Here is a 25,543-nt window from a genome sequence, read left to right on the forward strand (position 1 = left end):
AGTAGCAAATTTATCTTTGGGTTTTGCTTAAACTCCCGGAAATATCAGGTCGTTCCTCCAATGTTACCTTTAACATCATTTGGTAATTAAATTTTGGACAAATTTTGATGAAGTAGAGAAGAAAGATGCTATTATTCAAAATATGAGTGTGTGGTTTCTTTTGTTAATGGGCAATGTTTGGCTATTTAGAAATGAGTACAAATTTATCATCACAATCAATTACATGGAGAAATTATTCTGTATAACCGTTATATTGACACGTGGTATAACCAGTCTATTTGTTATAATATGAGTGGATGTTATTAATATTATACCCTACTAATATAAATACATCGTCTAGTAATACCTTTATACGTTGGATTGGTTATACCACGTAATGATATATCGGTTATACCCTATAATTTTTCAATCACATGAGCCTATAATAGGGTCTTTTATGAGAGAGAAAGTAATGGACACATTATAGACTCACGGTACTTAGCATTTTCCTTTATTGATCTATGGGTTGATAAATGGTGATAAAACAAAAGAAAATTCAGATTCGAGGTTTACAATACAAAAATGTGAAAGAGGAAAAGAACTAGAAAGAGAAATAAAGAAAATGAGAAAATCCAGGGGAAAAAGATCACATCCATGAACCCATGCAGCCTAACGTTCAGTTGACTCCGAGCAATAAAACCCATTTATTTAATAAAACTCCATCATTATTTTATTATTACACTCCAAACCAAAAAGCAAAACTCCACTCTCCAAACCCAATTTTACCCCCCCTTTCCTCTTTTCTCTTTTCTCTTTTCTCTCTGCTTTTCTCAGCTTCACATCCCAAACTCCCAAGTCCCAACCCCATTCTCTCTCTCTACTCTTCACTCACAATTTCACATCCCCCAACCCCAAAAAAACCCTAAAAACCTTTGATCCCAGCCGGACCCATTTCTCGGCGGCACCGAAAACCCACGACCCAGTTTCGACCCGCCTCGGAACCACCGCCGATCCGATCCCGCCGGCTCCGACCCCCCATTACCATCTCCTCCGAGCCTGCTGCGGCAGCTGAAGTTTGGGGCTCCGACAGAGTCGTTGTTGGGTCAAAGTCAGAGAGTAGTGATTAAGTGAAGGGGCCGAAATGTACAAGAACCAGCTGCAAGAGCTGGCCCAGAGGAGCTGCTTCAATTTGCCTTCCTACACGTGCATTCGGGAAGGTCCCGACCACGCGCCGCGCTTCAAGGCCACCGTCAACTTCAATGGTGAGATCTTCGAGAGCCCCCACTACTGCTCCACCCTCCGCCAGGCCGAGCACTCCGCCGCCGAGGTCGCCCTCAACTACCTCTCCCACCGGGGCCCCTCTCACTCTCTCGCCGCTAGGATCCTGGTCAGCTCTCTCTCTCTCTCTCTCTCTCTTTCTAAACGCCGTTAGGGTTCCGTCAGGATTTTGGGCGCGTGGTCCTCAGTCGCTCTCCAGTGGCTTTCGGTTACTTTGCTCGGTTTTTATCACTGACCAGTTCGTGTCTGAACATGATAAGCTCGGAACTGAAATTAATAATTTAAAAGGTTTCATTTAATTTATTAGGAATTAATATTTGATTCTTTTTTCTGGTTCTGCCTGTCTAATGTGCGCCGTGTAAGTGATCAAGCTTATCCTGCGCGCCACGAGTTCGGCGGGAGTCGCAGGAGGTTTAGATCACCGGCAGGCGGGGTATTGAGCTGGGGTGGGTGGGGTTTAGCAAATGACGGAAATGCCCCCCCTTGGGAAGTAGTAGGGTTTCTTAAAAGTACAGTACGGTTGTCTGAGTTCTGACTGAGCTGGCGACTGTGAGAAACGGAAATGTCATTAGTTAAATCGTTCAACCAGGGGTATTTTGGTCATAAAAAATGTGGGCTTAGAGTCAACTTTATGGAACCCGTTCCTCTCTCATGGACTGTATGGTTGCCGGGAAAACGGAGGAAGTAAATGTTGTTTCTAAAATGGAAGTTGAGTGCAGTTTAGTTGAATCAAATAGGTACCATTTTGTACTTTTTTTCCATGCTTTATCAACTTCTTGGGTTGGTTTCAAATTTATAGGACACCAAGATTATGTTCCCTGCCAAAAGAATTTTGGAAACATTGGTTATTCGGTAGCTGAACTTCAAATCTTTTTCCAATTTTGATCTGTATGGTTTTGGTATTTTTTATCCACCAAGTTTTATCTTCCTACAAAATGGTTTTCAGTTTCTGCCAACTTTTAGTAGAATTTGTTTGTGTTTCATTCTCTCACCTTAATGGTTGGTAGGTTATATATCTCTATATTTCTTTGACTGAAGTGGAAAATTTTGTCACAAAATATATTAAGTTTAACTAGGCTCCAAATTCATTTTCCTATAAAAAATGTCATATCACCTTCAGTCTGCATGATGCACTTTTGATTTACTCATGTACAATGGGTTTGTGCCTTAAATAAGTCTTGATACTGATAAGGCCTCACTTTACTCAGGATGAGACGGGGGTTTACAAGAACCTCTTGCAGGAAATTGCTCAACGAGTTGGAGCTCCATTGCCGCAATACACAACATTCAGATCTGGCCTTGGGCACCTACCTGTTTTTACTGGGACAGTTGAATTGGCTGGGATCACATTTACAGGGGATCCTGCCAAGAACAAGAAGCAAGCAGAGAAGAATGCAGCAATGGCAGCTTGGTCGTCTCTGAAACAATGTGAGTCCCTGTGTATTGGCCAGGATGACCAAATTATATTCATCTCATTGCAACTACTAAAGACACAACAGAAAGTTAAATCCTTAACCCCATATTTGGAATTTGATTGTTGTTTAGAACCCATCTTAATCAAGTTAAGTTGAACTATTATGATGCATTAAACAACATTTGTTTTTTGGTAAAGTGCATTAGACCGCATTTTGCATTGGAGTTATTGCTTGCTATTTAATGTTATCAGTTATTGCCACATAAAGAGTTCCTGACTTTCTGTCATTCCTTTCTGCATGACACTATCTTCAGCAAAAATTAATTTGTGTTATATGAAGTTATTCTTAATATCATGTTAACAATGGAGCAGTTTTACTTCTATGTGCCATATTGACACATTCAAGTTGTAAGCTTGGTGTTATAATTTTGCCTGTGTGTTTGGTAAGTCTTGGAACTTCTGCTTAAACTTGAATGGCATGTTTTATTTTGGCCAGTGGCAAAGGCAACTGCAAGTTCTTCATCCGAACCAGAGCACAATGATGAGCTGGAACAGATCACTATAGCTCGGGCCTTGATTAATTATCGGATGAAGGAAAAGATGGCGAACCCAACTGCTCCAATACTATTTCCAAAGAAGTTTCCAGTTCAGAACCCCAGACCTACAAGTCCACAACCTCCACCTGCTGTCACCTCAAAAATACTGCCCTTAATTTGCCAAAAGCAAGCGCCTCGCAGCAGACTACAATCAAATGCAACAAATGATAATCCTGTCTCATTACCACAGGCTTCTCCACTGGAAAGCCGTTGGATCCGTCCCCAGAGATTCCCTGCTGCAGGAGCAGCTCCTTATGTTCCCATCCGACAATTGAGGTCTCCTTGCCATGGCATTGCACCTCCAGTGACAATAAGGACAGCAGTGCCTGTGTTCTCTGCACCGCCACTTCCGCCACCTCCTGCTTTGCCCTGCCAGGCAATACGTGTTCCACCTGTTAGAGTGGCCCCACCTGTCACTATGAGGCAGGCTGTGCCTGTATTTGCTGCTCCACCGATTAAAAAAGATGATCCTCCAACCACTTGGAAAGAAGATCCTCCAATCATTCCGAAAGAAGACCCTCCAATCATTCCGAAAGAAGACCCTCCTGTTGTTATTGCTCCTACCCTGCAGAAAATATCTCTTCCTCAAGTAGAGGAAACTGGAAGCGCATCCACAAACGATTTGCAATCCAAGACGGTGCAAAGCTTGGAACAACTAAAAATTTGATGTTGGTCGGGGAGAGCTTAATCCATGGGAGACAAAAATAGTTGTGTTGGCCTTAAGTTTGTGTTGTCATATTTCTCATCTTATTATATGTGTTTTTTTAACTTGCCCATCCTTAGTCTTCTACCCTTTTTGTTTTGTTAAAACCTACAGTTGGCAAGTTGTTTTAGAATTAGTCATCTCATATTTATGCGATTCAAGAGTAGCTGTATCAGTTTTGCTCTTTACTTACTAGTTCTACATATAGATTATTATATAGATTAGATAGTATCATGGTTACCATTCTGCAAGTAGTCGATGTGAGTGTGACTGCATTCTACGTGCCATTCAAAAATAGCTGTGGATGGGAAATGATTATAATATAGAGTTTTTTTCAAATTCCAAGCATATCGGAAAAATTATATATAATTAATGGACAGTGTAAAAAAAACAGTTGGAATTAAGACTCTTATTATGATAACCCCATATATCAAAATTCAAGTGAATCAAATATCTGTAATCATATATCAATGTTGAATTAGAATTAGTATTTCTGCTATACATATTACCATTTGAATTTGAGGATGCACAAATAAACTAGGTTAAATACAAGATGGTACAGGTTTATCTGCTCCAGGATCCAATCCTTCTTTCAAACCCATACTTCTCTTGGATTGAGTCTCCCACAGGCCACAACAACATGGATAAGGTATCTCAAGCCCAGCTTGTTAATGGATCGAGCCTTTATGAGCATGTGAGAAAGTGAATTTGGAACTGTGGGATTAATGTACATGGGTGAGCAAAGCCTCAGGCCATATGTGTATGAAGGCCTGTTTGGTTAGACTGCTGTGCTAAAGACGGTTGGATGAGTCTGACTATGCACATTCACCTGCTCACACACATATCATATATGTTGATATTCTCTCAATTTTAGAGACTTGTGTCGTCAAACAGGTAATAGGATTTTACCAAAAAGAGTGCGGTTTGTGGTTTCTTTCTTTATATACATTGAATGACTCCTTATTTAGCAGATGTGGGAATACATGCATAAACAACTAGGGAGTGATGGATCCAGAAATTTTATTTTGAGGAGTCAAACTATTTAGACATTTCATTGAACATATTGTGAGCGTGCTTGCAGGTGGTCATTCTGGGAGATCAAACCAACGATTTTGGTAAGGGTTTTCGGCAATCGGGTGGCCAGGCGACCACCCTTGTCCCTTAGTGAACTAGGCTCTCCTTCAAATGTTACTCACATGTGTTGGGACTTTGATATCACTTGTTGTGTTGAAAACAGCACCCTTCTCGGTCCCACACACACATCATATATGTCAATACTCAACCAGTACTTAAATCACTCACCCACACCACCAAACGATTATAGTCATGTATATGGGATTATATACATGACTCTAATCGAACCACTTTCTCCGACATGAACTTCCCAATCTCTTCAAATTCTAACAAACTGATTTGGATTGAATACCATTGATCGGACAACTTTCCATTCCTTGAAGCAGGTACCAAGGACGTTGAATGAGCTTGTAATACACAACTCTCTTGAGCAAGAGTGCAAGACAACATGAAATGTAGAGCATGAATATTATGCAGTCGCACATCAACTATGCGCCGAGGAATATTCTGCCAACTCTTAATTTCTTCAAAGTAGTTAAGTTGGGCTATAGAGTTCTGCTAACTCTTGATTTCTTCACATCCTTATAGTTCCAAAGTCATATAGCTAGGACAGTACCATTACATTACTTGAGTAGTAGAGTACTACAATATAAGTTTGTGATTTTTTTCCCCAGTCGTGGAATTCCAACTGTTTAAAGCCTGCAAAACAGCAGGGTACCATTGAAGTTCAAATTCACTATTTACTTTTAACCCTTTTAAAGTCACATTTTTTCCTGTAAGTATAAAGGTACTTCTAAATTACAATTTACAAGTACCACAAAATTAAGTTTGTGCATTTTAACTAGCAGTGAAAACATCCAGTATTTGTAAATCATGGCTCAGAACCAGAAGAACAAACTTGCAACTTTAACCAAAATTTGATACTTGAACCCCTCCAGGTATCACATTCTAGCTAGATTTGTTTTGTTTTGTTTTGTTTTGTTTTTTTTTTGAAGAGACTGTTAGTTTTGGGCAAGGGTGTTAAGTTTTGGTAGTTTTGAATCACAACCCTTTGAAACTAGTTTGTGAATGATATTGTTTACATAGAGCAGGTTAGTATGTACAGCAAAACAATTCAAAGTTCAGACTGATCAGCAAGTCTTCTAAGTCCTGTATATTTGTCTTTTACTTGGTATTTGGTAAGCCCCATAGGGCACATTGGTTATGATTCATAAACTATGATCATGATGAAGATTATGTGGTCACACCCAAACGGACCACAAGGCTTAAAAGCAAAGTTCGAGGCATGTCCTTATTTTCTTTAAATGTAGGAACCAGATTACCAGAAAGTACCAGAACTGAGGCTAACTGCATGCTCACATGCAAATGGTTTATTCTCATTCATTTATGGCTATTGAAAGTTTGAAACCCTACATAATGGTCTATACCACCTTCAATAAGTTTAGGTAGAAATCATTCATAAATTGAAAGAGGAATCTGCAGGGTATATTTACCACTTTGCTTAGTTATAAAAGTGCTTTGGCAATCAAATTTTGGGTCTAAATTTGGCTGTGCACCACTTGGTATTGGACAGCTTTCTCAGGTAAATATGCAGAATTACAGATATACAGAGCCTTGGTTAAATTTATGTGTCCCCAAATGAAATATTTAAACAAGTGAAATAGATTTGATATGCAGTGGTCCAAAATGAACAACAACTTTGGCTTTGCAAACCTGATGGGTACCAGTTACCAATTCATCATTTAATGACTTTTTGGGTTCTTCCCTATTTCATAGTTTATCATCTACCTCACATCAGCAGAGGACTTACTTGGGGAGACTCTGCCCTAGCCAGTTCTTGAACATGGTCCTCAGAAGAACTTGAGGAAACTACGTTTTTAAATTTGAACCCTTAAAAGTTAGGATTTAGATCCATGTGTTTTTTTTATTCAAAGTGCTTAGTTTGTTTGCTTTTGTAATTGAAGGATGTTAAAGTCAGGTAGTTATATAATATATTGGTCACTTTCTTTTTTACTAAACATATATAATTTGATGATTACTAGATCCAATGCCATTAAAAGGGCCTTGTCATGTAGTGCTTCTTCAACATGGGATAGAATCATAGAATTGTGGTCTTCTTCAACTGAAAAACTTTTTTCATACATCTGATATATACATTAATCTCACAATAACTGATTAAATGGTCAAAGTATATATGCCTTAATTTCAATCCTAAACAATAACGTAAGTACCTGTAAAAAACTTGTTGTATGCACTTGTTGTATGTACAATTTAAGTGTATATATCTATCTCACAATAATTTTGTGTGCATCAATTTATGATAACGTGAGAGGATAGTTGTATATAGGAAACATTTTTGAACAAATTACAACTTGCACCCCTGAGGTTTTGGGGGTTTCATAACTTGCACCATAACATTTTGATTTACATATAATTGACTATTGTCATATGTCTAAATATCTAATCAGACGTTAATTGGTGATGTGGTAACTGCAAGTCCCACATTTTATTGACTTGTAAGGCCGAACAACGTCTCAGACTGCCTCATAAGAAGTGCTTAAGTTGTTTGATATGAATTTTTGGTTTTTAAATGACCTTCCAAAATTCATATCAAACTGGACGTATTGAATGTGCACATGCAAAGTAGTCATTCGGCCTTACAGGTTTGCAAAAATGTGGGACCTGTAATTGTCAAGTCATCAATTAACGTATAATTATATAAGCAGAAATATAATAGTAGTTAATTGTAAGTAAATCAAAACTTTAGGTATTAAATTGAAAAAATTGAATCTATAAAGTACAAGTTGTGAATCACCCTAAATTTTAAGGGTGCAAATTATAATTTGCTCAACTTTTTTCCTTCTATAGGGTACTCTTTCCTCTCCCTTTCCAAAGTTGAGCAACACCCCTAAGGCTCAAACCAACAAAATATCGGAGGTGGCATCTTTATTCATTTTTGTGGGTTAAAGCTTTTAGGCTAAATGATATTTTTGGTCCTTGTACTTTCATGAAATTTTTACTTTGGTTTTGTTCTTTTAATTTTGGTAATTTTACTTCTGTACTTTCAATACAATAACAATTAAGTTCAGATCGTTAACCACGTTTAAATTGATGATGAAACATTTGATGTGAATTGCACGTGAGTGACATTTCAAATATCTTAGTTCATGTAGATGTCTATATAATCTCATACCCGCCCTTATACGCAATTAGTATAAAAAAATAAAAAATTTCAACGTCAAACTAAATATGTTAAATGACGAGTATAAGCTTAATAGGCATCTACGTGAACTAAAATATTCGAAATGTCACTCATGTGCTAAACAAGAGCTTTTTTGTCAAATTTTCAATCAATAATTTAAACGATATAAACTATTTAGATTTAATGGCTATCATATAGAAACTACCGGATCAAATTTGCCAAAAATAAAAATACAAGACCCAAGTAAAAATCTTATAAAAGTATAGGGACTAAAAATGTGATTTGGCCAAACTTTTACGGTGAAAACAACAGAGCATGGAAGAGTGGAATGATGTAAACAAGAGGGTACTACTACAACAATCATGTGTGCCAAACAAGCAAAGGTTGAGAGAGAGAGAGAGGGGTCACACTTCACAGTATGACAAAGGGGCTGGCTTGTTTGGGTGGGGCCAAGTCTCCACTTCAACGACACCAATCCCCCAAAGCAAAGCCACGTCAGCATTCTATTGATTTACGCAACTTTTTTTTTTTATAATAGGGTGGTGTATGTATGGAGCCGGCCCAGACAGTATGGGCCCACATGATTGGACTGGGGATGGGCCCCAAAAGGGGTTTTAAGAAGCACTGGCAATATTCCTTTCCTATGAGAAAAGCAATGGCTCAAGGCAAAAGCAGAGAGATGGGAACCCTCCACCCATTAAGAATTGAGAAGAACATCAAACAAAAATAAAGTAAAGAAAAAGAAATTAAGGGAATGAGGGGGACAAAGTGGAAGGATGTTAATCCCATCACCTAAAGTTTATAAAAGAAAAAAAATATACCCATTTGACTTTGTTATAAGCCCATCATGCCCCATTGATTGTGTACTATATATATGGAAACAGGTAATATTTGTGTCATGCATAGACAAGCTACCCACCCATGTGTTATGCTTGTGGCTCTTTTGCAACATGGATATATGAATCATCTTTTGTACTTGAATATGGACATGGTATAATCTACTTTCTTAAGCAAGCCTGCATATCTTAAGGAATAGAAACTCATTATCTTTATCCTATTTTAGCCAAAAGATGCTTAGTTTTTTAAATGAGGACAATAAAGCTCTCAACAGTATAAAGTAGTCTGTTATACTTGTACATATCCATTTATATGAAATGGTTTTGTGTTTGAGAATTATTAGATTCCAAAAATATTGCCTATACATTCCTTCCTTTCCCTTCCATATGTAATTATCTATGAGTGAGGGAATTCTGTCTGAATTGATTATACACCTTATCCCATATATTATATGGGGGATGAAAAAGCTTTTCAAGAATGATCAAAGTCAATTTCTTTATTTTTCTTTTTGTTTACCACATGTTCCACTTCTATCACATTGGCATGCTTGGAAGATAGAGAGAATGCAAGCAAAGTCGTATTGGGCAGACAGCAGACTGGAATATATGCATGTATCTTTTTATGTTGAATTTGGGTTTGAACCTAGGCTTATTCCCATTATCAGATCCAAACAAAAAACACATCTATTTCAGTTATAGTACCTACCCAGTAGCCACTGACTCTTACCAAGAAAAAACAAATCAATTATAACAAAATTACAAACACATCTTGTCTAATTATTTGTTTATTCTTTTAATTTTTGTTGGAGTATGGTATCATTCTGCTGGCTCAAAAAGTTCATAGCTATTTACAACAGGTCCTTTTCATAGGCACAGCCATGGCATTTACTATGAATGCATTATTGAATGTGTGAGAGGATCACATGGGACCTCTTGATATGACAAGCTTGCTCAAAATTTTCACAGACGTGTGGGATTGGTTGGTTCCAATATGAACTTGTGCTATTTTTGGAATACAAAATTCCTCCTTTTTTGCAGTGCTTCAGAGATCACAATATGCAAGCTGACACCATTTTTACATAATTATATATAAAATTATGTCTGATTTTTCTTTTGGCTAAAAGTATATTTGTATCCTTATTATCACATCTTATTATCATATCTTTTTTCTCTTTTTACATAAACTAATAAACATCAACAACTTTTTAGTCATTTGCACATTATTTAAGTTCATATTATTGTTCAACAATCTTATCTAAATAACAAGCAGACTTAAAGATGAGAGTGGGCACATGATGAAAGTGGACATGGTGTAATGACAATTTTAGTTGTAGCTTAGATTATAAACTTTAGTTTTTATTTTTTCTTTTATGATTAAAAAAAAAATAGAACTGCCCAATAGATCTAGCACGAATCTAAATCCCAAAGATCAAAATTAACAAAAGACTAGACCACCAAAGACAAGTGAGAATCCAAAATACAAGATAAGAATTCGAAAAGCAAAATTCATTATATGAACTTTATATGAATGAAATAGAATTGACAATTTGTTACCCGTTGGTATCTATTTATATTTTGGATTGTATTCAACCGGCCAGGTTTGGTTTCAACCTATTTATACACCCATGTTTGAAACAAATTTGGTGTTCTTAAAGTCCAAATAACATAGTCCAAGTGTTTCAAAAGGTGGAAAATTGCCAAATTTACTAAATGGAAAATTCTTTAAGCCTCTTTCGAAGGCATAGAGCTAGCTAGTTGATTTGACCTATTATTTAGCCTTGCCAAGTCCACGCATCTAATATCTTGAACCTTGCAGTCAAAACACATATAGATTTTCTATTATGTTTGAATCTTGATTGATTATTGTACAATAAATAGTCCATAGTGTTTTACTTTTACTTAGTGGGTTTGATATTTGAGCATTAACATGCTGTTGAATATATTGAAACTACTTCCATGTCCCTTATGCCCCTATTCAGCATTAACATGCTGTTGATCATAAATTTACCGAAAAACAAAAATTTCATTAACTTTCCGATCCTTTTGAACATTTTGCAAAATGAATGGAAGTTGCAATAACATTATTATCATTATTGTCTTTAATGCAGTTAGGGCACTAAATGATGTCACCATAATTTATTCTAACAATAATGCTAGTCATATACTCATATCAAATTTAAATCTCAAATAATATGTTAATATATGTATAGATATTTTGATTGTTGAAAATAAATGAGTCTGGATACAAATATGAAGCAATAAAACATTATCACATCATTTAATTAATAAAATTTAATATTTCTAGCAGCACTCTTATTCAAATATGAACTTATTTAGTATGTCTAAACCCACAATATTTATAATATAACATGATACTGATATGTATACTATTACATTATTTACTGAACTAATTTAAGTGTACAAATTTGATAATCTAGCATTATTGCGTTAATTTTTACATGGACAATATAGCCATTGACAAACAACACCACCTAGCCTTTGATGTTACCCAATTCAGTTGGCAAACCTTACCAAAAAGAAAAAATCATTTGGCAAACCCCAATTCTTCACGGGGTCACACCTCCATACCTTGCACTCGAGTCTATGCAATCACCACCTTTTGTTTCTGTTTTCAACTAAAATATACAATCATTGTTTCAAAAAGATTAATTTCAACCCGATGTGCAAAATAACAGTAGTTTATAATTTATACACTTTGTTGTTGCTTCTGATGCAATATAGCCTTTGGGTAATTGGGAGTTGCTTCTAATTTATTCATAAAACAAAAAGACTTTTGATTTGTTCAATGCAAGAAAATCATAATTAAGTCAAATTGAGTATGATTTCTCATGAAGATACATTGATAATAATATTGCATGTTTCTGCAGATGGTATGGGATTATGGGAAGCACGTGAGACTACTTTTCACGCATGCCAAAAGCAAGTGAAAATGTCACACCCCAATAATAAAATCCCATTATTTTTTTATTATTAGAATTAAAAGAATGCAGCAATATTAAATAATTTATAAGAATTTGGAATATATTTATACTATTTTGGGCTAATAAATATGCATTTGTCATGTCTAGTCTGCGTCGAAAGAATTCTATATTTTTAAAGTTTTCCGAAAAACAAAAAGGATAATTTTGATTTAGATTTTTTTTTTTTTTGCGTAATGTTAGATTTATCAAAAGAAAATGAGAATGAAGCCAAATTGAAACCTCATCTGTCCAACTAACAACATCAAAACAACTAAAGAACATATTGAGCTAAAGGATGAGCAACCCCAGCACAGTTACAGAAAATATATAAACAATTAGAATCAGAAAAGAACGATCAAACCTCTTTTGCCTCATCCAACAAGTGACCACCAATTGCCTGAAACCGATAAACAATTGCCTGAGCATCATATCCCAAAGTAATAATAGAGCTAAACCCAATGCCCAAAGTGAATTTCACCCTATGACCAATTGCCAAAATCTTTGCTTGCTTTGGAGAAGAAGAGCAATTGCCACCACAACCTCCATCATCCAAATATGAATGATTACGTAAGCGCCTCCAACTTCCTGTCACAAGATTGATTTTATAACCTGCAAAATAACTAGAAAAAAAAAAAATCAATAATAAAATAACTAGAGTTCGTCTTTATTAAAAACAAACTAAAGAAAAATTCTAGACAAACCTAAGAAACTCGACAAATCAAAATTAAACTAGAATTTACGATAAAACTCTAAACAAACTCTCAATCTTCCAGAGAGGGATTCTCTAAAACACTAACCTATAGAAGTAAAATCCACCTCCTATTTATATAAATGAGTCGTTTTTATAAAAAAAATGTAATACATAATGTGGTACTGAACCGTGATACAATAATTTTTATGTTGTGTGGTTTGGAATCAAACAACCACCTTGGAACTCATATTCAAAGCCAATGGTTCAGGCTTTGTATTTCTTTGACTTTGATTTACTCCCCTTAGTTTGTCTAGAGTTGTTTAACAGAAAAAAATAATAATAAAAGGGCCCAATTGCATTTTTATGTTATTCAAACACCACTGTTTATCACAAAATAAAAATAAAAACAAGTCCATATACATTCCCACAAATATGTCTTTCGTTTTTGGAACAAAATAATACATACTTTTTTTTATATATATAGATAAGAATACTTACATATTGAATCACAAAACAAATTACACATCTCTTGCTTCAAAAAATAAAAAAATTACACGTCTCATTTTCTATTATTATTTAGAAGATAGTAGTATAGTACTAAGGATATTGATGATTGACAATAGCAACAGTCTAAAGTAGATGCTAATGTCAAATTAGTACAATTGACTGAGATGTAATAGTCAATATCAAATCAGTACTAATCCTCTTATTCCTTCTTAAAGGGAAGGAAGTGACAGTAATTATGAATTTGCAGCCCTGAAAAATGACTACGTCACAGACTCACAATCCAACTAATAATAATAATAAATTAACAAATGTTAGAAATGTAATAGTTTGCCAAGAGGAAGATGATCCATGCCACAGATAAAACAAAAATTGGAAAAAAAAAAAAAAAATTTATCTGAAAAAGTTTTATTTGAAAAACTTGGTTTGTTTTGAAGATTTTTTCTTTCTATGTAATGTATTTCTATAAATTTGGTTTTTGACTTTTAGTTAAGAATTCAACTCAATATATGGGTTTTTTTAAAAAATTTTTAAAAAACTAATATACATACAGACAACTATTCTTATTTTCTTATGACTAATTTACTAAATGTGTCTACCGTGGTATGGAGTTGTTATTAATTGGTGATTGTAAATTTTATATGTTTTTTATTCCATTTGCAGATCAATCAACACTCTTATATTTGGCGATCGATCAACACTCTTACATTCGCAGATCGATCAATTCATAAAATACAATGAGAAGTTGGTCCACATTAGTCGCGCTTATAACACTGTTGTTAATATATGTTAGTAACAATTGTATTGTTCGTCAATGATAACCCATATTTACTCATAACAAAGTCATTCATGAGATTTTTCTTTACATGTTGCAAGTGAAATGTTAATCTATAACTACAAAATAATAATACACACAAATTTGAAGAATAAACAAATATTTAAAAATACAATGGTTTTAATTGATCAGTATTGACGGATAATGGCAACAAGTGTTAGAACGCTTACAAAGGAGTGTTTGAACATTTACAAATGAGCATTCAAACTCTCGTTGAAAATTTGATGTTGTAATCTTATAACGTGGACTTATTTATCATAAACAAAGTTAGTGGTATTTTATTTTATTTTTTTATATGAGGGAGGGGGATTTGTATTTAGGATCTTCTCAATATTGTAGAGAGTAATATTACTAGACTATAAGCTAGATGGTAGTGGTGAAATGTTTTTTTTTAGAAAGGTTTTGTTACATAAACTCACATCTTGGACCTAATCTATATTATTATTTTATTCACTCTCACTTCTAGGGCCTGTTTGGTTTACAGAATTGATTTCCTGATAAATCAATTCCTTTGCATTTTCCTTAGGGAAGGAAATGTGAACTTTTATTTCTCGTTTTTGGTATTCATGAGAAAGTAAATAAAAAATTATTTTTTTATTTTCAGTCCCATGTTTGAGTTGTGCAGGAATTAGAAATGAAAATTGTCAATTTTTCAATTATACCCTCATCTACTATTTAATTAAGAAATGACAATAAAGATGACATTTTAAAATAATAGCATAGTTAATTTTGTAAAAAAAAAAAAACAATAAAAACTTTCCCAATAAGGGAAAAACAAAACCCAAGCTGGAGCCAGGGTTTTATTTTTCCCCCAATAAGGGTATCAAATTTCCTTAAATTATGAAATAATTTTCCTTTCTTATACTTACCAAACATGAAAAATTATTTTTTCATTTTTAGACCTTCAAAATTTAAAACAACGAGCCCATGTTGTTATCCTCAAAGATTTTGAGGGGTGAACTTTTTTTTATGATAACAAGTATTATTTTATTTTGGTAATAAAACAAACATTATTTTATAAAGATACATAGGTAATAATAAAAAATTGAATTTTACAATGGACTGTCCAAAACTAAACCATACGGTCCATACTATAGATATATTTTGGTTGGATTATGAGAAGGATGTTAGGACAGTTTTAGATTATAGATTTGTTTTTTACTGTCAAAACTCAAGATAGATTTGGTTTACTTGACCGAGACAGAAGACAGAAGACAGAAGAGATAAAGAGCCTCAGCCTATGACCTCTTGATGGGGTCTAAGACGTCATTTCAAAGAAACACTAGGGACAACGACGTAAATGCGCCGAAATCTTATAAAATTACAAAAATTAAAGTAACCCAAAAAAAAATCTGCTGGTAAGTTTGTCGGTATGCGTGCCAAATAAACCCTCTCTCTCTCTCTCTCTCTTATTCCCACTGTTTTCTGCTCAGATCACTGTCTTTTGAGTGTCTTTGCCAGTTTGCCTCTCTCTCTCTCTCTCTCTCTCTGTGAAAATAATCAAAATAAGCCATAAATATTTCTTTCACATATTCTCTCTGGAAAGTGCAAACAGCTTCTTTCTGTATGATGATTATGATTACTAGGGTTTCTTCTTCACTCTCTCTTCTTCTGGGTAGTCCTCTCCTACTCCAACAGCAACCCCTCTGATGCTTTCACACACTGGCTCTCTTGGTCCAGAGAGAGCCTCTTCTTCTTGACTCTGCTTAATTCTTTCTATCATTTTGAGCTTTCCTCTTCTGGGTTTAGCTAGCTAGGATCTTAAACCAAAGGTTGTGAATGTGTTAGAAGCCTTTATTGGATGAAAAAAAAATTGGGTTTTTGATTTGGACTGAAAAAGTTCAAAGATTGAGGTCGTAGTTTTGAAAAAAACAAGCGGGTTTTCAGGTTTCTCTGTTTTTGTGTGTCATATCTTGGACTTTTTGGAAGGGAGTGGGTTTCAGTGATTTGGGTTAAGCTGGTTTGTATTCAAAGCTTCAGTAAACAGCAACCAATAACTGTGGTTTTGAGAAAAAAAAAGACAGGCTTTTTTGTGTCTGTATTATAGCCAATTAGCCAAAACCCATTTGGGTCTTCAACAACAAGCAAGCTAGCTATTGCTGTTCCCACAAAACCAAGAATCTTCTAGCCGCTCAAAAACCAGAGAATAGCCCGTCAGTTTACACTTATCTCTCTTGCTCTCACTCTCTCTAAGAGGACGGACTTTACTAAGAGAGAGAATCTTTAGACTTTAACCTCCTTCTAAAGCTCAAAGAAAACCAAAACCAACTAGCCCATCTCTTTCTCTCTCTCTCACTTTTTGTTGTCTATATTTGCTCTGAGCTCTTTTTGATTTTGGGGTTTGGGAAAATGGCGATGGCTGTGGCTCACCACAGAGAGAGTAGCAGTGGGAGTAGCATAAACAAGCACCTTGATGCTGGAAAATATGTACGGTACACTGCTGAGCAAGTCGAAGCTCTTGAGCGAGTATATGCCGAGTGTCCCAAGCCAAGCTCTTTGCGCAGGCAGCAATTGATCCGAGAGTGCCCCATACTTTCTAACATAGAGCCCAAGCAGATCAAAGTCTGGTTTCAGAACCGCAGGTATGAACATGACCCGTTTGCTTGTTTTTGGTTTTTTCTCATATTTTTTGTTCTTTGGGTACAAAAGCCTTCATATTTGGGTGATGGTCTGTTAAATTCTCCGGCTTGATCAAGTTCAAGACCATTTTGTGACACTTCCAAGCACCTTTGGTTTAGAGTTTTAGTTGCTACTTTTGGCATTGAGACTAGTATTTTGGCATTAGCACATAAAAATCTAGGTGGGTAATGTTTGTTTTGGGCTAAAAGAAGAGGCTTTGTTTTCTTATGCAGGTGTCGGGAGAAGCAGAGAAAAGAGTCCTCGCGACTACAGACTGTAAACAGGAAATTATCAGCAATGAACAAGCTGTTGATGGAAGAAAATGATCGATTGCAGAAACAGGTGTCTCAGCTTGTTAATGAGAATGGGTACATGCGTCAACAATTGCATACAGTAAGTCTATGCTTTTTTCCTTCTTTTTCTCGATTTAGTTGTTTTTGTCCACCCCTTTCTTAATCATGAATCTTCCTCTATGTATGATTATAAAAGACTTTAAGGAAAGAATTCATCTTCCTCAGATCAAAAAGTTCAGAAGGAATTTTTTTTACCGTTATTCTTTTTTAACAAGGACTAATCTGGTGGGATTTCTATTTTTTGTCCTTTAGCAGTGCTATATTTACACAATGGCCCAGTTAATACATATGGCCATATGCTGGTATTCCAATTCATTGGAGTTAATATAGCTAACTGAACTGCAGTAGAATTTAGTAGTTGCTGAAAATTTGCCATCTTTGACTGTTTGTAACCTTTAAGTGATTTTTCTACAGGCATCAGCGGCAACTACTGATGCAAGCTGCGACTCTGTGGTTACAACTCCACAGCGTTCTCTCAGAGATGCTAATAACCCTGCTGGGTAATTCCTACAACTAATGGCATTCAGCTTTCCCTTTGTAAATATTTACTAGCATGATGATTTATTTGTTGTGTATGATCTAATCTTTATTATGTTTTGGCAGACTCCTCTCCATAGCGGAGGAGACCTTGGCAGAGTTCCTTTCTAAGGCTACAGGAACTGCTGTCGATTGGGTCCAGATGCCTGGGATGAAGGTTGCTTTTTCTTTTAAATATTTAAGAAATACAAGTTTGCAATTTTTCTCCCTCATTAATTTTTTTGCAAGCCAGAATTGTATACATTGCCGTTAATCTTATGGATGCTGAATTGTCTCCTTTAATTGTTACGTCAGCCTGGTCCGGATTCGGTTGGGATCTTTGCCATTTCACAAAGTTGCAGTGGAGTGGCAGCTCGAGCCTGCGGTCTTGTAAGTTTAGAGCCTACAAAGGTAATAATGCAAGATTTTTCTATTGCTACATATTTGTAGGCAGTTTATTTCTCATGTGATAAGGTTCATGAACCATTTGGATTTGAATTTGACTATTCATATTCAACAGATTGCAGAGATCCTTAAAGATCGTCCATCTTGGTTCCGGGACTGTCGGAGCCTTGAAGTTTTTACCATGTTTCCTGCTGGAAATGGAGGGACTATAGAACTTATATATACACAGGTAAACAGAAACTGTTGGAAATTCAGAATTTCCCCCCTGATGTTATTTAACCATCTTGTTTAGAGGAATAAATAAAATTTAATTGCTCCAGACATATGCTCCAACTACACTGGCTCCTGCAAGGGATTTCTGGACCTTAAGATACACTACAAGTTTAGACAATGGCAGTTTTGTGGTAAGCATGTCTTCTGTTGTACATTGTGTTGCCATAGTTTGTGGATACCTGGTTTTTGAATAATCTAATTGGCATTGTTTTCTATCCCTGTAAGTGGAAACCTAATATGTTCTATACATGTTTTGTTTTCTATATTTTAAGGTATGTGAGAGATCTCTTTCTGGTTCTGGTGCTGGCCCAAATGCAGCTTCTGCTGCCCAGTTTGTTAGAGCCGAAATGCTTCCTAGTGGTTATCTGATTCGACCATGTGAGGGTGGAGGATCAATAATTCATATTGTTGACCACCTGAATCTTGAGGTCTGAATTTTGGATTTTGACTTTCTTAGGTCTCTTTGTTACTTAAGAAAACTCAATGGTTTTTCATCTTGTTCCAGGCATGGAGTGTGCCAGAGGTGCTGCGACCGCTTTATGAATCATCCAAAGTGGTAGCACAAAAAATGACTATTGCGGTGAGTAGATTATGGTTATTTTGATACATTTTTCCGTGCAATTATGAGACCAGCATCCTGAAACCAATTTTTTTTTTTAGCATATAGTGGATGTTTCTTGAAGCATAACAAAATATTGGCCCTAATCTATATAAATTAAATGCTTGATATTCTGATTTTCAGTATAGAAGGTGCACTTTTTGATATAGTTTAGTCAACTTTCTTGGTGTGATCTTCTTCCTATAAATCTTTAAACATACTAAGTTATATGCCCTTATGTATGAATTGAAAGCACCCTGGAAAATAGAAAATCTCACCAGTACTGCTTGACGCTGATGTATGTTCCATTTATTCAACAATGCTGTGGTACTTTAGTGTAAATAGTGCTTTGGCTGTAGAAACTTCCATGTTGAAGTTTTTTGTTTATTTTCTTGGACTTTGGCATGTCTAATCAAGTTCAATTCTTTTGGTAAAATATAAACCCCTCCTTCCAAACCCTCAAAATGTGTAGCTATGTCAAGGGTACTGACTATACTGTTCTTATGAAGGCATTGCGCTATATCAGACAAATAGCTCAGGAGACCAGTGGTGAAGTGGTATACAGTTTGGGCAGGCAGCCAGCTGTTCTGCGAACTTTTAGCCAAAGATTGATTAGGTGGGGTATTACTATTTTCATTCCTTGTTTTATCTGCCTCATTTTATACATCTGTTTGTACAATTTCTTAATCTCCTCTTTGATTGTATAACTGTATATGTGTGTTGATGACCACTCAAGGTCTTCTACATAGATTTGATTACCTATATATGTTTTCTTGTAGAGGCTTCAATGATGCTGTTAATGGATTCAATGATGATGGCTGGTCATTGATCAACTGTGATGGTGCTGAAGATGTTATTATTGCAGTTAATTCAACCAAGAATTTGAATGCTACTTCGAATCCTGCTAATTCCCTCGCATTGCTTGGAGGTGTTCTTTGTGCAAAAGCTTCCATGCTACTCCAAGTAAGTCTAGAAGCTGGCTTAGATGACCATCAATTTCAAAAGTGATCGTTTCTGTGTTGTAATCTAAGATGCCTTCGTTATTTATTCTTCTCACATTATGAACGGAGATATATCTCTGCTTTTTGAACTCAATTGTATTGCTTGAATCCTATCCTATATATGCTTTTCCTGGCCTATGATTGTAGAATTCCAGTAGCCTATTATCTGTTGGGAAAATAGCAGAATGTTCATGATACTTGTTTCTTCCCCTGCGGCTTTATTGTTTTGGGAGAAGGCATTGAGCTTTTTTGGGGAGGGCCTGGATTTACAACTATGTTTTCCCCTCCGCATCTATTAATGTTTTTGATGCCTGATTTTTTTGTTCAAGTCAAAGTGCACAATTTTCTCAATTGGAATTTGTGGTTTGATCATCACTAATCTGGAAATCAGTGGTGGTCTTGAATGCTTGAGTGGTGATATATTTTTTCCAGCTTAGCTATTGTTTATAAGCTAAAGAGATCTTGTCATGTGTTTCTTTTTCCATACCAGAATGTGCCCCCTGCTGTCCTAGTTCGCTTCTTGAGGGAGCATCGTTCAGAGTGGGCTGATTTCAATGTCGATGCCTATTCTGCTGCATCTTTGAAAGCTGGTTCATATGCTTATCCAGGGATGAGGCCAACAAGGTTTACTGGGGGCCAAATTATCATGCCGCTTGGCCACACAATTGAACATGAAGAGGTATCTTTTTTCAATGATAATTCAAATGTTTTTATCTTGTCATTTTCTGTGTACCAGATGAACCTTTGTGATGAAATAATATCCAACAGGATAATAATTGCAACCATGTTTTGTCACATTGGATCAGAAGTCTATTCTGCAGAGTACTCTCACCTTCCTTTTCTATTCTTTTCTAACTTCTATTTTTCATTCCAGTTGCTTGAAGTTGTTCGACTTGAAGGCCATTCTCTCACTCAAGAAGACGCCTTTTCATCAAGGGACATCCATCTCTTACAGGTGCTTTTTCCTGATTCTTGTCCAGTTATTTATATTGCTGGTCTTTCATTTATGGTCTAGTCAAAATCTTGGGTTTTCTTGTTGGACAATGTCTCAGGATTGTCTTGATATTAATGCGAGAAACTCTGCCATAATTATGTTCCATTGTCATGTTCTCATGATCTGGGCGGATTAACTTTAGTTTGGAATGGCATGGGAATGGGTTGAGTGTCTAACCACCTGATTTTGTTTACATGTTGGGGTGGGGATTTGGCAGATTGGTTGGTCTAGGCCTCTAGGGTCATGGTATGCTTCTCAACATCATTTATAGTTGTAATAAATGGTGTTCATAAGTTTGGGGAATTTAATGTTTCTAATAAATCAACTGGCCAAAAAAAAAATGGTTTCTAATAAATCAGTTTGGGGTCCTACTCTGCTTGTGTATTGATAATACTAACATTTCTTGTTTCCTATTGGCAGATATGTAGTGGAGTTGATGAGAATGCTGTCGGAGCCTGTTCCGAACTTGTTTTTGCTCCAATTGATGAGATGTTTCCAGATGATGCTCCATTGCTTCCCTCTGGTTTCCGCATTATCCCGTTGGATTCAAAAACAGTTGAGTTTTATTGTGCTTCATCTTAGTTTTTCCTGTTCATACGAGCCAAGAATACACATGCATCTATTTTAGTATTTCAGCTTTTGGACCATAGTGGAATTCATGTTAATGTTGTTTTATCCCCCCTCGCCCCCCCAACACTAATGTCTTACAATTATGAATACAGAGTGATTCAAAGGATACATTGGCTACACATCGAACATTAGATCTGACATCCAGTCTTGAAGTGGGCTCAACAACGAACCATGGTGCTGGAGATTTGTCTTCATTTCATAATAGTCGATCAGTATTGACTATTGCCTTCCAGTTTCCTTTTGAGAGTAGCCTACAGGAGAATGTGGCAACCATGGCACGCCAGTATGTTCGAAGTGTCGTTTCATCTGTGCAGAGAGTTGCAATGGCTATATCTCCATCTGGATTGAGTCCAGCTGTGGGACCAAAACTATCTCCTGGCTCTCCAGAAGCTCTGACACTGGCTCACTGGATCTGCCAGAGCTATAGGCAAGTTCTGTTTTTTCTGTTTTGAATCCTCAGACTACATGTTTATCTTTGGCTTGGTGGTGATACATGAATGCAATAAAGTGAATTGAACCATGCAGAGAGGGCTTCTTCAACCTCTCTTCTGATGGGCTGTTTCGATACAAGCCAGCTATACATTTTTTTTGCTGTAAATGTACATAATTTTTATGTCTCATTCTCTTCTGTTTCCCCTTCAGTTATCACTTAGGGGCAGAACTGCTGAGACCTGATTCCATGGGTGGTGACTCGATGTTGAAGCATTTATGGCAACATCAAGATGCCATTTTGTGTTGTTCATTGAAGGTACGAAGGCAACGCCACTGACCAAGATGTTTAATCTTCTATTTCAACCTCCATTAGCATAGCTATTGAGGATGCCATTAAGTTTAATAAAATGCAGAGATCTTAATCTGTGCTACTCATGGTTTTGCAGTCACTGCCAGTTTTCATCTTTGCAAACCAGGCAGGGCTCGACATGCTGGAGACAACTTTAGTCGCCCTGCAGGACATCTCATTGGATAAGATTTTTAATGAGTCCGGACGCAAGACGCTGTGTGCTGACTTTGCTAAACTAATGCAGCAGGTAATTTTTACCCAAGAATTGTCTCTGACACTTTTCTGTTTAGGTCATTATGGATGTTTGGAAATAGCGTCCGGCAGAAATAGCTAAAAGTGTTTGGGATTATGGAAGCACTTCTATTCTTTCTCGAGAAGAATCTAGGTGTGAGGAAGCGTTTTCAAGTGCATTTACAAGTACCACTTGGATTTGTAATAAAAAATTTTATGTGCTTATAACAAAAGCGATACCAATAAAAGTCCTGAAAGCTTTATAGGCATATGCTTCATGGTGATAAGAGCAAGGAGGGGACATGGTTACTTGGAAATTATAGATTGGCTGAGTATTTTGTCTTTTTCTTTCTTATTAGGGATTTGCATACTTGCCAGCTGGGATTTGTATGTCAACAATGGGGCGCCATGTTTCATATGAACAAGCCATTGCATGGAAAGTGCTTGCTGCAGAAGATAACTCTGTCCATTGCCTTGCCTTCTCCTTCATAAACTGGTCTTTTGTGTGAAACATTTTAATTTATTCACCCTACACCTTTCTTCCACTTGTTTATGGAAAAGAAATTTGGAAAAAGAAAGATCCAAGAAAAAGGTGGAAAAGGAGGAAAAAGAAACAAAAAGTTTTGTAATATCTATAGTACTCCTGCCCGTGGTTTGCATCATATTAATTTAATTTAATTTTTATTTGAAGCACCCAAAGTTTGCATCATCTAACTAATTTTTCCAAGGCCCTGTTGGTTAATTTGAAAATTATTGAATAAGGTCGTTTAACAATATAGTTGATCGAAGCAGTGTTAGAATTTAGAAGTTGAATTATATCGAGTGTTGTGGAGCACCTGCCATGCATATCGTGAAACATATATTATATACAAGCGACGTATAAAAAAAATACATCCCGTGGTAAAACTGCTTATTTCACATGAAATTTCTACATAAGAATTAACCATGCATATATACAAGGTATTGAGTCAAAAATGTTGTGCGGAGCACTCCCTTTGAGCATTAAAGGCTCTTGTTTTCCTTATTTTATTGTTCTTGTATTATTGTTTTACTTTGCTAGCTATCTTAATTAGCTTTTGTTAAAGATATATAGAGAATTAAGAAAATTAATCCTGTACGTACGTGGAGGATATATATATATATTAATTATATATACTGTATACATACATACCTTTTTTCGTTTTGAGAGTTTAGATCTTTGGTCTGTTAATTCAGTCAGCTGATCCTCCAGCAAACTCCCCTGTTTAACATATATATTAATTATATATACTGTATACATACATACCTTTTTTCGTTTTGAGAGTTTAGATCTTTGGTCTGTTAATTCAGTCAGCTGATCCTCCAGCAAACTCCCCTGTTTAACATATATATTAATTGTTTACCAATTAACTCTGTTGTCAAATCACATATATCATACCATGCAGTATGTACACAGTACACTACATAAATTCATTCTTTGTATATACAATGGGAGGCGATTTTCGCACTCCATTTTTGTCCTTACGCACTCCTTCTAATTTTTTTATTACATTTTATATTTTTAATCACCCATATTTCTAAGTTTACCCTTTTTATTAAATTCATCATTCATTTATTTTCGTCCTCTCTTCCCACTCACAAACTATGTCTCCTCTACATGTTCCTCAAATATTCCCCCTTTCACTTTCTCCTCTTACAATCATGGACCTAATAAGTGTTTCTCCCTTCAAATTTAAGGTTTCTACAACCAAATACATGAAAAAAGAGGAGGGGTTTTTGAGAGAGGAGAAACATGACCCACACCCACCCAAACCAGGAGAATTAACTCATCTTTCAATTGATTTTTATTTTTCATTTAATCAAGAAAACTGATTGAATTTTTCAACAAAATAGAGAAGTAACATCTTAACCAGAGCATGACTAGTTATATTACTTATTAACATTGAATGATACTGCTCAGATAGGCATGCATCTCAACAAAAGCCTTCACCAGTTACAATAACATGTAAATTGAAAACCATCTTCACCATGACGGAGTTGCTTTTGTAACTGATGCAATTGGAAAGTCATTCATTCCAAGACATAATCAGTTGAGACAATAATAACAAATCAGTTGTGTTCACCAACATAGTCAATAGTTGTGTTCCTTTGAGTTCCTTTTTGGCATATCGTAGGGCACCTCATACGTTCAAATCAAACCCAAAAGTGTAATTTAATAAGTGTGTTGATTTGTTACTAGATTAAGTGGGTTTAAGCTGCTCTTGATCGACAATGAGAATATGGAGACTATGGATATCTGCAGATAAAGGTGATTTAGGAAAATAGTATGTGGGGATGGAAGAAAGTGTGGCGGCTTTGAGGGGAATTTACTGAATTGATTCTGAGGTGAGACCGTGAGACAACGTAACAAAGAAAAGGGTAGACTTGGAAATATGGGTAGTTAAAAATATAAAAAATAATTATAAAAATTAGAATGAGTGTAAAAGAGAAAAGTGGAATGCGAAAATCACCTCCTTATATAATATATGCATATATGCATCAGCTGTACCTACGTATAAATACATGTAATTTAATGATCGAATTAAGTAATTTTGTAAATACCTGTCTCTCTTGCCTCTAGGTACTTCTTGAAGCAGCGAAACTGTCTAGCATCATCCTCATCTTCCCTTGACATATTTGCTTCGGCTCGGGCTTGTTTTTGGATTTTTCTAAGAGATATAAATATGTATATGGGTCTATGGCAACCCATATATATATATATAGCTGGCTTATAAGGCTTGGCTACATACATGCATGTGACGCTAGCTAGTTAGATTTCTCTATAGAACTGGCTTTGCATCCCACATGAAATTAATGAGCAATAAGTAACAGTTTCATAGTTAAAAGCGTTATGATCTGCATTCTGCAGCCACTTCTTTGATTTGTTACCCTTTATTATCATGATCAGCAGAACTATATCTGTTCGAAGCCTAATAGGTTTTTTATTTGTGGTTAGTATTTATTATTATATATCAAAGTTCATAAACATTCTTGACACAATTATGTTTCTAAACCGTGCTTAATTATGAAT

The 25,543-nt window shown here is 35.8% G+C and overlaps 2 protein-coding genes across 2 annotated transcripts; both read left to right on the forward strand.

Annotated features, from left to right (window-relative positions):
• Positions 1–764: 764 nt before the first annotated feature.
• DRB2 (dsRNA-binding protein 2) lies at positions 765–4,142 on the forward strand. The gene is made up of 3 exons (XM_086250210.1): positions 765–1,366; positions 2,466–2,685; positions 3,168–4,142. The coding sequence occupies exons 1-3, from the start codon at positions 1,121–1,123 to the stop codon at positions 3,932–3,934; spliced, it is 1,233 nt and encodes a 410-aa protein (XP_086106336.1). The 5' UTR covers positions 765–1,120; the 3' UTR covers positions 3,935–4,142.
• An 11,381-nt stretch (positions 4,143–15,523) lies between these two features.
• On the forward strand, positions 15,524–23,187 carry REV (Homeobox-leucine zipper family protein / lipid-binding START domain-containing protein). Its single transcript, XM_086230234.1, has 18 exons — positions 15,524–16,675; positions 16,946–17,105; positions 17,480–17,565; positions 17,669–17,759; positions 17,897–17,992; positions 18,102–18,215; positions 18,307–18,390; positions 18,532–18,687; positions 18,765–18,839; positions 19,367–19,473; positions 19,637–19,820; positions 20,349–20,537; positions 20,733–20,813; positions 21,273–21,407; positions 21,575–21,909; positions 22,125–22,230; positions 22,361–22,510; positions 22,854–23,187. The coding sequence occupies exons 1-18, from the start codon at positions 16,443–16,445 to the stop codon at positions 23,001–23,003; spliced, it is 2,532 nt and encodes an 843-aa protein (XP_086086360.1). The 5' UTR covers positions 15,524–16,442; the 3' UTR covers positions 23,004–23,187.
• Positions 23,188–25,543: the final 2,356 nt, after the last annotated feature.

Source organism: Dryas octopetala, chromosome 1, assembly GCF_963921425.1.
Source record: "Dryas octopetala chromosome 1, drDryOcto1.1, whole genome shotgun sequence".
Classification (NCBI taxonomy): Eukaryota; Viridiplantae; Streptophyta; class Magnoliopsida; order Rosales; family Rosaceae; genus Dryas; species Dryas octopetala.